Here is a 15,077-nt window from a genome sequence, read left to right on the forward strand (position 1 = left end):
TTTTCCAATTCTTCAAGTCTTCAATTCTCGATCTTTTCTTCCCTCTTTTGCACTTATATCCATCAACTCAATTCCAATGACTTGTTTCCTTCATATAACAAAAACAACACACAAAACGCATAGCAACGACAAATAAAACACAAGAGTCAAGCAAAATACTAACCAATATAAGCGCATAAAATGCACTTATCAGTGTATGGTTAGTATATTTTCTGATTTTGTAGAGCACATATTAGAAGTCTTCATGGATGATTTTACTGTCTATGGTGACTCTTTCGAAGACTGTCTGTCTAATCTTGCTCTAGTTCTTAAGAGGTGTGTCGAAACCAACCTGGTTCTTAATTCTGAAAAATGTCATTTTATGGTTGGGCAAGGTATAGTGTTGGGTCATGTCGTCTCATCTAAGGGGATGGAGGTAGATAAAGCTAAAATTGATATTATTCAGTCTCTACCTTACCCCGTAAGTGTGCGGGAGGTGCGCTCTTTTCTTGGCCATGCAGGTTTTTATAGGAGATATATTCAGGATTTTGCCAAGATTGCATCCCCTATGTGCAAACTGCTGCAGAAGGATGTGTCGTTTGAATTCAATGAGCCATGCAAAACTGCTTTTGATAAACTCAAGGACTCATTGACTTCAGCGCCAATCATCCAACCACCGGACTGGACCAAGCCATTTGAAATCATGTGTGACGCTAATGACTATGCCGTAGGAGAGGTATTGGGACAAAAAGTTGGGAAGACATCGCACGCTATCTACTACGCTTCGCGCATTCTGAACGATGCTCAACGAAACTACTCCACTACTGAAAAGGAGCTTTTAGCAGTAGTTTTTGCTTTAGAGAAATTTTGTTCATATTTACTTGGTGCTAAAGTTATTGTTTATTCTGATCATGCAGCTCTTCGTTTTCTGATGGCGAAGAAGGAGGCAAAACCAAGACTGATAAGATGGATACTACTGCTGAGCGAATTTGATGTGGATATTAAGGACAAGAGAGGGACCGAAAATCGAGTGGCTGACCACTTGAGTCGACTAGTTCATGTTGAAGAAGAGCTGAAGCTACGAGAAGAATTTCCTAATGAGCAGTTATTTTCAGTCAGCACGGAATTACCGTGGTACGCAAATATTGTGAATTATTTAGTTACTAATGGATTCCATTCTGAATTCTCTAAGGCACAGAAAGATAAGGTCCGAAGTGATGCTAAATATTATGTGTTGGATGATCCATACTTGTGGAAGCACTGCGCTGATCAAGTCATACGATGATGTGTATCTGCAAGCGATGTAATCCCAATTCTCACATTTTGTCACTCATATGCTTGTGGTGGCCATTTTGGAGCAAAAAGAACAGCTAGGAAGGTATTGGACTGTGGATTTTTCTGGCCATCCATATTTCGAGACGCTTACATGTTTTGTAAGTCATGCTCTTAATGCCAAAAGACAGGTAATATATCCCAGCGTAAGGAGATGCCTCAGCAACCCATTTTAATATGTGAAATCTTTGATGTATGGGGCATCGACTTCATGGGGCCTTTTCCTAGTTCATATGGATTTATTTATATATTACTTGCTGTGGATTATGTCTCGAAATGGGTGGAAGCCAAGGCCACCCGTACTGACGATTCTAAAGTGGTTGCAGATTTCATTCAGCATAATATTTTCTCCAGGTTTGGAATTCCAAGAGCCCTCATTAGTGATAGAGGAACGCACTTCTACAACCGGACTGTGGCTAGTTTATTGAAGAAATATCATGTGACACACAAACTCTCCACTGCGTATCACCCGCAATCGAATGGCCAAGCCGAGATCTCAAATCAAGAAATCAAATCCATTTTGGAGAAGACAGTGAATCCTACTAGGAAATACTGGAGTTTGCGCTTGGATGATGCACTGTGGGCATACAAAACCGCGTTCAAGACACCGATTGGGATGTCCCCATATCGATTGATTTTTGGGAAACCATGCCATCTGCCTGTCGAATTGGAGCATCGAGCCTACTGGGCTATTAAAAATTTCAATATGCAGACGGATGAGAGTGGAGCGCATAGAAAGCTGCAGTTGCAAGAACTAGAAGAGATACGCAATGATGCATATGCGAGCTCAAAGATTTACAAGGAAATGACAAAGGCATTCCACGACAAGATGATCCATAGAAGGGTGTTTGAAGTCGGTCAAAAAGTTTTGCTCTATCACTCACGACTTCGATTATTCCCAGGTAAGTTGCGTTCTAGATGGATTGGGCCGTTTGTTATCACTGATGTCTTTCCTCATTGTGCATTGGAAATAAAAAACTTGGAAACGGCGAAAACATTCAAGGTGAATGGCCAACGATTGAAGCATTATTTTGAAGGGGTCCAAGCGAATGCGGAAGAGGATGCGCATGATCTCACACTCGATGATCCGTCACAGATTGATTAAATTCACAGCATCCAGTCGGGCTGATGATTATAAACCAAGCGCTGTTTGGGAGGCAACCCAAATCTTTATTTTTTTCGTCTTTGCACCTCTGTTTCTTTCGTTTCTTTTGTCATTTTTTTTTTAGTTTTTACTGTACTAATTTTGCGTGACTTGAGAATTGATTTGGTTTTACTTTTTCACAGGTTTTGTCACACAAAATTGGGCATATTCGAAGCCCAGGCGCGTGTGCCCCATTCCACTGGGCGCCCGCGCAGCTTCAAAGTCAGAAAACTTATTTTTTGCGAAGGCCAGGAGTGGGCGCCCAACCAAACCGCGCGCCCGCGAGATTTCTCATTTTCGGAAATTATAAAAAGAAGTCAAGTAGGCGCGCGCGCTCCATTACACCGAGCGCCCGCGCGAGTCCTGGGCACCAATTCGTAGAAACTCGATGCGCAAGCGCGCGCGCCCCACTACACTGAGCGCCCGCGCGATCCCACCTCTCGGAATAAGAAATTTATGCGATACGCAGGCGCGCGCGCCCCACTACACTGAGCGCCTGCGCGACGGGTTTTTAAACAATCCTAGGATCGATACAATCTTCACTTTCTCATCTATCCTACATGCTAAAGCCCTAAATCCCTAAAACCCTCCCACTCTTAATCAATATTCCTCTCCAAATCGTTTCATTCTTTGAGAAATTTTCTACTACATCCCTTATCCCTATCACCAAATTCTTTCCCCAATTTCTCTCAACCCATCGAAGACGCGTGAATTTGGGTCGAGTTGCTCATCTCGTTCGTGGGAATTTTTTGGAGCTTTTCAAAGTCGGACATCGAGTTCTATCTTCTATTGGGTAAGTGTTGGCTTTCATCTCCGGGTTTGAAGCTCTTCTTCAATCCGAAATTAATATTGTGAAGTGTGGATTTTGTTGAAGTTTGGAGGAAATATTATTTGTGAATTCTTTGGTTGGTGATTGTGGTGAAGTTATATTGGTGTGTATTGTTGAAGTTTAGAGGGAAGAATAGAGTGGTATATTGGCATATTTGAATACGTTTACAAGAGTGCACCCCAAGTGTTTAATAAATGGCGCCCAAGAAGAAAACTAAGTTTAATGCTTCTTCTTCTTCTGCTCCCGCTCCTACCGAAGCTAATAGGCGTTTCTGGAACGCCCAGGCTGCTGCATATTATCAAGAATGTCTTGGGAAGAACATCCTATCCGAGCGAGGATTCGATGCATCTATTGGTTTTGAGCCAAGTGCTTTTACGATGAGTATTGGTCGGGAAATTTTTGCCCGCCAATGGCAGGAGTTTGCGAAGCAACCTCAGGACGCAGTTCTTCCTTTGGTTAGAGAGTTCTACGCCAACCTAAAAGTGAAACATGTTCAGTTGAAGGGACTCGTGCGTGGGAATATGGTCCCATTTGACTCTCACTCCATCAATACTCTTTTTAAGATTCCCCCGATGTATCACGATGAATATCTGGAATTCAAAAACAGTGACATTGATTCGAAGCTGTTATTCATCGCATCTGTCGACCGAGGGCTGAGTGGTGCTATGGGCATGATGGTATGCCATCAAAGTTGAAGAAGACTGAACTGCAATATGAGGTCAATCTCTGGTATAACTTTATTTGCGCTCGCCTGAAGCCGACCAACCATGAGCACGAGGTTACACGGGATCGAACTCTATTGCTCTATTGCATTGTGGAGGGGAAGTCCATTGATTTGGGACTAGTTTGTCAGGAGACTATTTTGCACGTGGTGCAAGGAAAGACGAGTGGTGGTCTTGCCTTGCCTGTTATTATTTCTGACCTTTGTGAGGAGGCCGGGGTGGACTGGAGCCCCACGGAGGAGATTTTGAAGCCCATCGCCGCCATTGCATTTGACTGCAACACCCACTTGGTAACTCCAGCGCAGCAGCAACAGAGAGAAGAGAGAGCTACAACACGTAGAGCATAGGCACCCCAGCATCAGTCGGCTCCTTCTGCGACTGATCGATTGACTAGACTAGAGAAGGAGGTGCGACTGTCACGACAGGAGCAGCAGCAGCAGAGAGAGGAGATTCGAGCTATGCAGCAGACGTCTGGCGTCTTTATGAACTATATGATGGACCTCTCTGCAGCTGTTCTCCCGCACTACTTTCCTGATGGTGCCAGCTTCCTACCTCCGCGACCACAGTGGCCTCCGATGTTTGGCCCGACTGACCCTCCTACTGATCCACATACTCATGGTGATGGTGGTGACCACTGACGGTCATCACCCGAGGTACATGTCCTGTTTCTGTTCTTTTACACTGTCATATCATTGAGGACAATGTATGTACCTAAGTTTGGGGGGAGTTCAGTAGGTTGTTGGATTTTATTGTGTTTTGTCTTGTTTATTTGAGTGTAAGTGTGGATGTTATTTTTATGTGTCGAGTTAGTTTGTTTGGTTGTTTTCTTGAGTTGTAAGAGTTGCATAACTTTTGAGAAAAAAATTAATAAGTGGAAATATAGCCGATGATGATTTTTAGTTGTGTTAATTGAAAAAAAAAAATTGACTCCTTGAATATCTGCCTCCCTACGAAATTTTTTTTTTGAAACTTTGACCAAGTGGACTTCAAACTCCTATATACTCTGTGAATTTTGTTTGATCCTGAGTTTGAAACAGATAGATATAGATAGGATTGAGGCGTTGTTTGGATCATTTGAGCCTTTACTGATCAATTCATGCAATATCTTTAGTTGCCCTTTGAGCTTTCACGTATACATGAGCACATGAGGTGCATTTGTTGAGTATTTGTTGTGCAAAATCACCGTTTACTGTTGGTGATTCTTCTTTTTCTGCACTGGTTGAATTCATGTGAGTTAATTGTGGAGAGAGATTAATCTAGAACTAGCTTGAACATCCCTCGAGGTGCAATACGGGTATACTGTGACTTAGGAATGAGATAGACAATTTTTCTGAATTAGATTGAGCCTTTCAAGCCACCCTTAATACATTGTGTCCCTAGTATCTCTTTTGAGCCTAATTGAAAACGAATGGCATGCGTGAAAACGTGTGATAAACTCCCATTCGACATTATTTCAAGGTCCTATAACTACTACCTGCAGCTTAAACACTATTTCCTACCTTTAGGGAGTAATTGCGTGTTTGATTTTTATACTCTTGATTTGAATGCTAATAAATGGATAGTGTGTTGAGAAGTGCAACGAAAAAATCAAAAGAAGTGTAGTAGTGGAGGGGATGAGAATTAAAAGAAAGAAATATATTGGGTGGAAGGAAGAAATCTGAAAAAAAAAAGAGAGAAAACTGTGAATAAAAGGCGAGTTGAAAATGAAAAATATGAAAAAAAAATGGAGTTGAAAGAATGAAAAAAAATGTTTGCCATGTGAATGAAAAGAAGTGGATTTAAGGAATAAGATCATATTTTACTCCCTCTTTGAATTCTTTCCTTCGTTTGTAGCCATAAGCCCAGCCTTACATTATAAGTCGAATAAGACCTATGGACCGAGTCACAGTCCCCTAATATACTAGTGGAGAGGGGTTGTGAGAGTTTAGCTTATGGATTGTTGATTGACATTTTTGATGAATATGAATTTTGATCAAAACACGCACACACTATATTCTTTCTTGAGCTAATTTCATTGTGAGCGTTTTTGATTGAATATCCTTCATGTTGATCCCGAGTTACCTTGAAAGTCCTCATGATCTATAGATGTTTGAATTGAGTTTGGGGGAGAATGTTGTGAACGTGAGTTGCGGAGTCTAAAAGTCTATGAGGTTGAGCTATGTTTATTGCTTAAACAATTTTCCAATGTTAGGAGGATGTGATGTGATTGGAGTTGAAAATTTGTAATTTCGTTGCTGAGGCTATTGATACACGATAATTATTGATGATTCTCTTATATTGTGTATACTTATTTTTATTAGGAGTTTTGTTTTTTTCGGGACGAACAAGAGTTCAAGTTTGGGGGAATTTGATAAGTGCATTTTATGCGCTTATATTGCTTAGTATTTAGCTTGAATCTTGTGTTTGATTGGTAGGTATTATGTGATGTTATGTTGTTTTTGTTGGATGAAGGCAAGAAGAGCCTTGGATTTGATTTGATGGATTTAAGCTAGAAATAATGGAAGAAAAATCAAAGATCAAGACTTGGAAGATGAAGATAAGAAGAAAATACGAAGTGAAGGCGTGCCCGCGCAACAATATCGCGCGCCCACGCCGCTCTGAATATTGTGAGAAGCGTACATCAGGCGCGCCCGTGCCATAATACCGAGCGTCCGCGCGATGGTCTATAGCAAACAAGGAATTTATGCATGGGAGTGGAGCGCTCGCGTAGGAATTTGGCGCGCCCGCGCCACTCTGAAGAATGCGAGATGCGGAGAAGCTGCGCGCTCGCGCCGTTACATTGAGCGCCCGCGCCGTCGTGCGCAGACTTATTTTTGAAAGAGTTTTATGTTTTGGAAACTCTTGTTTTAATTCCTAGACTTATCTTTGGACGATTTGTTGTCAAGATATAAGTCTTTTCTGAAGTTTAGGAAGAAAAAAACGCAGACTGGAGTTGGAGTTGAAGATTTATCTTTTGCAAAGACTAGGTTTTTTCTGAGAATTCTAGAATTCCGCTTTTTATTATTATTTTTATTTTGTTCTTAATGAATTGCGTTGGATAGTTCTTAATACTTGGTTAAGGAAGACGAAGCCCTTGATTAATTTATTCGTGAGATTTATGTTTTACAGAGCTTGATTATTGTTGAGTATCAATAATTATTCTGATTTATTTCATGATTTTATATTTGATTATTAGCTAGATCACCTGATAATTCTTATATAAAATCTATTGCTAAATTGGAGTTTGAATCCGTAATTGTTTGAATTATCTGATTTGCGAAGCAACTGAAATTAATAATTGTCCGCTTGTGAGATTAAGAATTGTAGGGATAATAATTGACTAGTCTAAATTCATCCGCTTGTGTATGGGTTGTCTAGATTTATCAGTTTCACTAGTTTGCATGCTATCGTGGGTTTAAATCTAATCGCTTGTATTAGGTTAATTCATTGGTAAGGGTTATCTTAGAATGCTTGTGTCTAGTTAACTACAATTAAGGTGAAACAGAAATTTAATTTCCAATGATGAATATTCAACAGGATTAAATATTTTTAGATAATCGATGATCGAACGAATGACATCAAGGGTGGAGTTGACCAAAATCAAGGCTTGTCTCTTATTGAATTTTCCGTTGTGATTTAATTGTTCTTGGTAATTGATAGAATTGCATTCATAATTGTTTTTAAATTTTAGTGGATAAATTTCAAACCAAAAACCCCCTTTTTACTATTTTCGTATTTTTAAAGAACACGGAATTTTATCTTTTCTCGTGGGAACGATCCCTACTCACACTACTGTATGTTTTTATTTACCTGAGTGAGTCGGGTAATTTGGGCATACACGATAAGCACTACCATTACTATAACTCGTAACGCTTCTAAGGATGCGTAAATTTCTCTTGAGTAATGACTCTAGTTCAGCTAACTTACAGATGGGACAATTGACTCTCCTCAACTTAGAATTGATCGACCTATTTCCATAAATAAATCTAATCTAACCCTTGATAAGGAAACATAACCATAAAATCCACTATTGTTCAGTCCCAAAAATATTAACCGATAACATATAGAATCCAAATAGGTGCCTAAACAGATCCCAATTATCCTTTCATCAATTTATACGTTCACCTCTAGCATCTTTGATTCTACCAAAAGTTCAACTCTTGATTAAGATTTCCCAACAGATTTATCCACCTTTTCTATCCAAGACGCAACGACTAAGAAATCCATATTTACACTTCAAGACAAAATATACTCTGAGCTAATAACCGTTCATGGAACTTGATCAACTCTAAGTACCAAACAATTCTTACATATCGCCTGAAGACATATCTAAAATCCCTAGTTCAACTTGACAGCAAGTCTGAAAATCCAAAAATTCCCAAATTATTATATGTACAACTTGAATTCATATTTTTAGAACTTAATACCAAATTAGGCACCTTGAAGAGTTTGTAATTCGATTGAAAATGCTTTCTCATTGTTCCTCAAGTACCTTAGCATTTCACCGGTAAATAAATCTACAGCTTATCCGAAAAACTGCCTGAATATTCTATTCGTCATTCTGTTCCCATAGTTGGTGCAATAGCCTTACCGATTGACATTCACAAAATCTTAGAATGCAAATGTAAAGTACCCAAAAGTCTCTAGGGACAACTCTATTTCCTATCTCGTAACTATTCACCCATTCAGCTTACCAAAAAAATCATCTTTTTACTCTTAACGATCCTGTTTAAAATGGAACAACTCATTCAACTAATTCACTAACTAGCAATCTTCTCGCTAGAACTAGTTATAACTAGTAGTCGCCACTCCTCAGATCACAACAATAACTTAGGATTTTATCTAGCATTAATACTAAATTCCAACGGTCTAAACACTTACTATGCGGCTACGAACCAATTTTCTACATAAGAATTTGAAATAATAATTGAAATTATGATCCACCCAAAGCCTCATCGTGATGGATTATGAAAGGAAACAGACATACAAGTAATGCTGCTTAATATGAAATGAAATAATGTAAGAATTACAAACAAAAGAGCTGAAAATAAAAATCTAAATAAGTGAAACAACTCACTCATAATTCTATTCTAGGGGTGAATGAATAATAATGAAAGCTCCATGAATAATGAACATGAGCCAACAAGATCCAAATCTCGTAATCATTCATCCGTGGGTAATGAAATCATGCTCAAACAATCAAAGCACAATCAAGGCAACCAGTGTGAATTCAGTCGAGAGAAGTCCACACAAGGGGAAACAACGGTCCTAAGGCATATTCAGAGGCCAGCCACAACATAACTAGATCAAAAGAAAGATAAGGTGAATCTCACTCACATAAACATGTGGCTCTAGAACCGAAGGAAAATTCAAGAAGTGTGAAATATAAACAAGATTTTATTAAGAAGTTTAATCAAGGTCAAAATAGCAGAATACAACGTTGACTGGCGTCGTACAATCCTATAAATGAACCAAGGATGTGCAAAGAAATTTCAGATACTCAAAAGTATATGTTGCAATGGATACAAGCAAAATTAAAGAATAAGGAAATAATGATCGAAATAATAGTTCACAAAATTGAAAGGCTCATAGTAACCGACTCACTATTTCCAAAATCATGTTTTCCCAAATAAAAAAAAGGAAAGCTCAAACTGTCACTAATAATATAAAACCAAATTCGTATTCCAAGTCTTCACACGAGTTCAATTCATAAACTTAACTGACAAAACTTACATCTACCAATTTCTAAGCAACCTATTCACTTAGTTGTATCTGACTAAAATCCATTCATAAGATAATAGATTACAACAATGACCCAACAATTAACATCTCCTAATGCGCAAGTTTAATATTTTCCAACAAACTCCTACAATCTCATCAAAATTACTAACACTACCTAATAACTCAAACAACAACCACGCACTTACCAAAACTGAAAGGAATATTGGTACACCAACTCCGTTTAACTTGGGACCGCATGCTATAAAAATAAACAGTCAAATAGCACACTTTAAACTACTAAAAGAAATTTTTAAACGAAATATAAACATTGAGATACACACATAAATAAATTAAACAGCTAATTTTTGAAAATATTTTTAAAAAGAAGATGACATCAAAACATTTAAAGAAACAATTCAAGTATGACTAACATATAAAATTCTTAAAACTTACAGACTTTGAGGCGAGACTTATCGAGTTTCTTGCAACCAGCAGTAGGCGCAACCCAAACATGAACCATGCTCTGATACCAACTGAAACGACCCTAACTACTTTTTATAATTAATGATTAAATAAAATACGGGTTTTTTCTTTAAAAAAATTTGGCATGACCTAACTGTTTTGATTAAAACCCGCCTGTCTCAGACAGCAAATTAAAAACACAACCAAAAAAAATAAATAAACTAGCCCGGGAAAAGAAAATAAACGAAAACCTGAGAAAGATATTGACACTCCAAACATCCAAAAGTTAAACTATTTGATACATAAGTGCCCACAAACAATTCCAAAAATATTATCTTTACATTTAAATTTACTAATTTAACAAGATGAAAGACTTTAAAGTGCTATAATAAACTTTTGCGGAAGACTGGCATGGTCAGAGGGATGTTTCGTGCCTGCATCACAGTCCACTCGATAGTCCTGTCCCGCAATCTCAATGATAACTTATACCTGCACCAAGTAGATGTAGTGAGCCTAGGGGCCCAACAATAATATGGGGAAAAATATCTAGTACTACATAAATATATGCACACGCAGATTAAAAATAGCTTAGACTAAAAGTACTTTTGTTTTTTTCCCCTTAATTTAAATAAATGATTTCTAAAGGAAAGAAGTGAATATAAATGAAACACATGCATGGCTAAGTCGAATATAATCACTGTAACTGAATAAACTGTACTCAAACATAGTCATAAATATTTGAAATGTAATTGTGAACTTAGATCCTTGAATTGTGACTCTGGTTCCGATCATGATCATGGCTGCAGTGCACTATGCCACAAGGAAGTCAGGATATCTCCCAACCTGTCTTGCCCATACATGGTAATGGAAGCCAAGATTTCTCTCAGCCCGTCCAAACACATAAATTTGGTAAGGGAAGCGAAGACGTCTCTCAGCTCATCCATACACGTCAGATGGTATGGGAAGCTAGAACATCTCCCAGCCCGTCCATACACGTCATAAATATAGTCACAATCATCTCACTTCGTTCCTAAAAATATTTTCTTTCATACTTTCTTTCTTGCCTTGATATAAGAACTTAGCATGCATATGTGATAAGTGCATTTTGTGTGCATTATTTTATGTCTATTTGGCATGCATTCATATGGTTTCTTGTGTATTTTTATATGTTTTATTAGTAATTAATCTCATGCATGAGCATTTCACTCTCCGGGTTAATTTTGTAGGAAATGGATTTTTGAAGAATGAATTACGGAGAAGCCTTGGTAAAAAATTCAAATTTAATTTTAGGATGCTCTAAATCAAATCTCCACCGTCCAGATTGTAGTTTAGATGTTTTAAAGCTATTGTCAAAATTTCAGCTCAATCCGACGGCTAGAACTCAAGTTATGAATTTTACAAAATTGTTGCACGCTGGAAAAAATAGTGGGCGCGCGGGCTGCTATTTATTACCACGCGGGCGCATGCCTATTTGAGAAAAAAGTTCAGAACAGAAGCCCCAGCGCGCGAGCTGCACTTTTCTACCGCTCGGGCGCCTGTGCGTAAGTTGAAAAAAAGATATTTCTGGGTGTTTTACATGGAAAGAACTCTTGGACACTATAAATAGATAAAAATCTGATGTTTTAAGGGTTCCACACATCAGAAACGTAGGAGAAAGACGGCCATCCAAGGAGAAGAACGAAAAGAGGGAGAAGAACGTGAAGAACTCAAGAACCACAAACTAGTTTTCTCTTTTCCTTTTCTTTTATTTGTTGGGATTTAGGGGATCCTACCCCCAAAACTTATGTTTTGATTTCTTCTTGAAGATTGAAATTAGTTTTTAAGGATTCTTGATTATATTATTGTGTTTATTGCAATTTTGGAGATTGATCAACTTCTTATTGATTTTATGTGTTATAATTGATACCGAGAGGAGATTTTATGACATGATAGGGTAATATAATCCATGGATCTACAACTTACATAGAGATATGAGGTTGGATACATGTTGATAGTCATAGTCCACCAGGGTGAAAGCTAGAGGATTCCAAAAATCGTTAATGCAATTGCAGTTGTTAAATAACACAAGGAGACTTGGTTATTACAATTCGTTAATTAGATTAATATAGCTCGAGAGAGTATATTGATAGATTAGGGAATTCCGTCAAAAGCATGACTTGAGAATTAAAATTCAATCATTAGAGGAGAAAAGGGGTAGGTGAACCGAGATCCTAACAATCTTTTATTTATTTTCTGAACTTAATTTATTGTTTTTCTTTTAATTTATCTTTTTATTTTAGTTTATTAATTTATTCTCTCTCTCGTTTTAATTAATTAAAGAATCATACTTGAGGTAATCTTGTCATAAATCAATCTCTGTGGGACGATACTCGTACTTTGTACACTATATTATTACTTGACTCATGCACTTGCGATTTATTCGAGCTTAATTGATAGATATATTTACGTTGATTTTTTGTGGTAGTATTTGCTCGATCAAGTTTTTGGCGCCGTTGCCGGGGATTGAAATTGACAATTTTTACTTTTTGTTATTTTCTTTGGTTAATTCTTTTATTTATTCTACTTTAATCCTGCGTGACCTACCGTTTTCTATTTTATTTTTGCAGGAATTTATCTGGTTTAATACTTTGAGATGTTCCATCGACAAGTATTCACAAGTTTTACCCAACAACATGGAGAGCCATTCTACGCAGCATGGGAGAGATTCAATTATTTGGCGAATACTTTTCGGTATCATGACTTTTCTAATTATTCTCTTCTTAAATTTTTTCTTAATGGTTTGGATGCAGTGACAAGGAGATGGGTAATTAATGGAGCTTTGCAAACTGGTTGTTCACTATTTTTCCGCGATGAGGACAGTGCAATGCACAAATTAGATGATATGGCAAAATTTGACTACCATGGGTATTGGGATCTTACACCACAGATTTGGAGCCACCAATACCCGCAAGATACTCATTACCCAGAGTTTTCAGACCAACCATTTGAGTTTCAAGAGGAGGAGGTAAGTTGTTCTCAATTGATCTTGCAGTCACTAAAGGATATGGTGAGCAAGTACGTGGCAATGACTGAGACAACTATAGAAGATCAAATCAGTTCTCGGTGCCACCTTGTCGAGCAGATAGAGAATGTGAATAGATCAATTTTTCATGACCACCGAGAACATGAAGTGAAGAAAGATACTCAAACAGTGATTCCCCAAATTTGGTTCGATGATGATGACTTAGAGAACCATGATTTGGAGTGCGAATCAATTCATTCTAAAGATATAGAGGTGTTTGAGTTTTCTCTTCCCATTGAACCTCAGCCGGAAGAAGTTCTGAATGAGAAAATTTATGCAGATACACCGCCAACACAAATTTCACAAGAATTTGTTCTCCGAAAACCTACAGAGATGTTCTCCTCCCATGTTTATCAGCTGCTATGGAGTGTTGTTGAGGTGACGAGCATAAACTGCTTACATCTGGCCAAGCTTGAGGGCACATGGAACAAACACCCATTGGTGGTGTCATATGACACTTACTGTGGGCATCAACCGCTCTTTGATGAGTGCTTCTGAGGGTCGAGCCGAAGACTGAAAATCAAGCGCTACTTGGGAGGCAACCCAAGATTTTTACATCATTTTTTTTAGTGTTAGTTTTTATCTAGTTGTTGTTTTATATTGAGTTGATCATGTTTAATCCCTCAAAATTTTTGATTTTCAAGGTGAATATTTTGGAATATTGATGGCCTAAGAAATGTGGTGCAGCAGCGGCAGATGGATATACACCACGATGATTGACCAGGGGAGTGTTATTTTGTTTTCATTGTGTTTATTTTTGTTTTGAATTTGTTCGTTTTGCATTCTGTTCATTGTTCTGAAGAATTGAGGGCAATGCTTTGGATAAGTATGGGAGGGTAGACTAGTATTGCATTGTCTATGTGTTTGTGTTGCATCTTTCGTGTTTCGTATTTGTTTGCATACAGTTTGTGTTTGTTGTTGTTTGCATTTTTATGGGTAGGATGAGTCATAATAGCCAATGATGATGAAGTTTTTTTTTTTAAAAAAATGTTTTTTTGAAAAATTTTGCTCTTGACTGGACATGAGAAACTGTAGGTTGAACCGTGAATATTTTTAAGCACTAATGTTAGACCAGTGAATTGTAGCGAAAGATTTGATGAAGTTTCTGTCTGTTTGACCATTGCACGACAATAGGTGGTTTGTGGATCTTGATTGTGCTCTATGAATTTTGATGAGGCTCTAGTTTACACTTATGATCTTGGGCGCACCTAGAAAAAAAGTATCTACAATTCCATCCGCGTCTTGAAAGGATTAAAATCCTAAAAAAAAAAAAAAAATTAAATGTAAGGCTAAGTATGCGGATTAAATGGGATTGATGCTCCATCCGGGCTATAGACGAGGGGATTAGAAAGAAAAAATAGAATGATTTTTCGTATCCTAGTCAGTTATAGCTAAGTCAGCGGGTAATTATTGGGGCTAAAGCAATACCGGGTGCAAAATCTGGAGGTGTGTAATTCATTATCTCAAGGGAGGTGGGTTTAGTCTAGAGATTGTTGGAAGGAATGAGCACTTGAAGAGTGAAACTTGCACTAATTTGTCATAGGTTGCTAAGCAGTTTTGAAACGAATTCGGTCTAAGTTGTATGAAACTGGAATGACATTTCACACACACACATTCACGTTAAAGCGAAGGTGTATTATGAAAAATTGAGAGCATGTCGGTGATTTTGTTTTGTGATTGAACTTCTCGGAGGCTGTGTACATTATTGAATCATCCTTACTTATGTTTTTGTTTGCATTTTATTTTTGCATGTTTTGCTCGAGGGCGAACAAGAGTTAAGTTTGGGGGTGTTGATAAGTGCATTTTGTGTGCATTATTTTATGTCTATTTGGCATGCATTCATATGGT

At 37.8% G+C, this 15,077-nt stretch overlaps 1 protein-coding gene across 1 annotated transcript; it reads left to right on the forward strand.

The window, feature by feature from the left end:
* Window positions 1-409: 409 nt before the first annotated feature.
* Window positions 410-2,416, forward strand: LOC140877482 (uncharacterized). Its single transcript, XM_073281017.1, has 4 exons — window positions 410-823; window positions 986-1,113; window positions 1,666-2,168; window positions 2,214-2,416. Exons 1-4 carry the CDS (start codon window positions 410-412, stop codon window positions 2,414-2,416), a joined length of 1,248 nt encoding a protein of 415 aa, XP_073137118.1.
* Window positions 2,417-15,077: the final 12,661 nt, after the last annotated feature.

Source organism: Henckelia pumila, chromosome 2, assembly GCF_033568475.1.
Source record: "Henckelia pumila isolate YLH828 chromosome 2, ASM3356847v2, whole genome shotgun sequence".
NCBI classification, from domain to species: Eukaryota; Viridiplantae; Streptophyta; class Magnoliopsida; order Lamiales; family Gesneriaceae; genus Henckelia; species Henckelia pumila.

Bases quoted from the DNA above. Each gene is read 5' to 3' on its own strand.
- LOC140877482 (XM_073281017.1), top strand. From the start codon at position 410: ATGGAGGTAGATAAAGCTAAAATTGATATTATTCAGTCTCTACCTTAC. The intron at 824-985 runs GTAGTTTTTGCT...GTGGATATTAAG, and splicing joins CTGAAAAGGAGCTTTTAGCA to GACAAGAGAGGGACCGAAAA. The intron at 1,114-1,665 runs GTACGCAAATAT...TATTTTCTCCAG, and splicing joins GTCAGCACGGAATTACCGTG to GTTTGGAATTCCAAGAGCCC.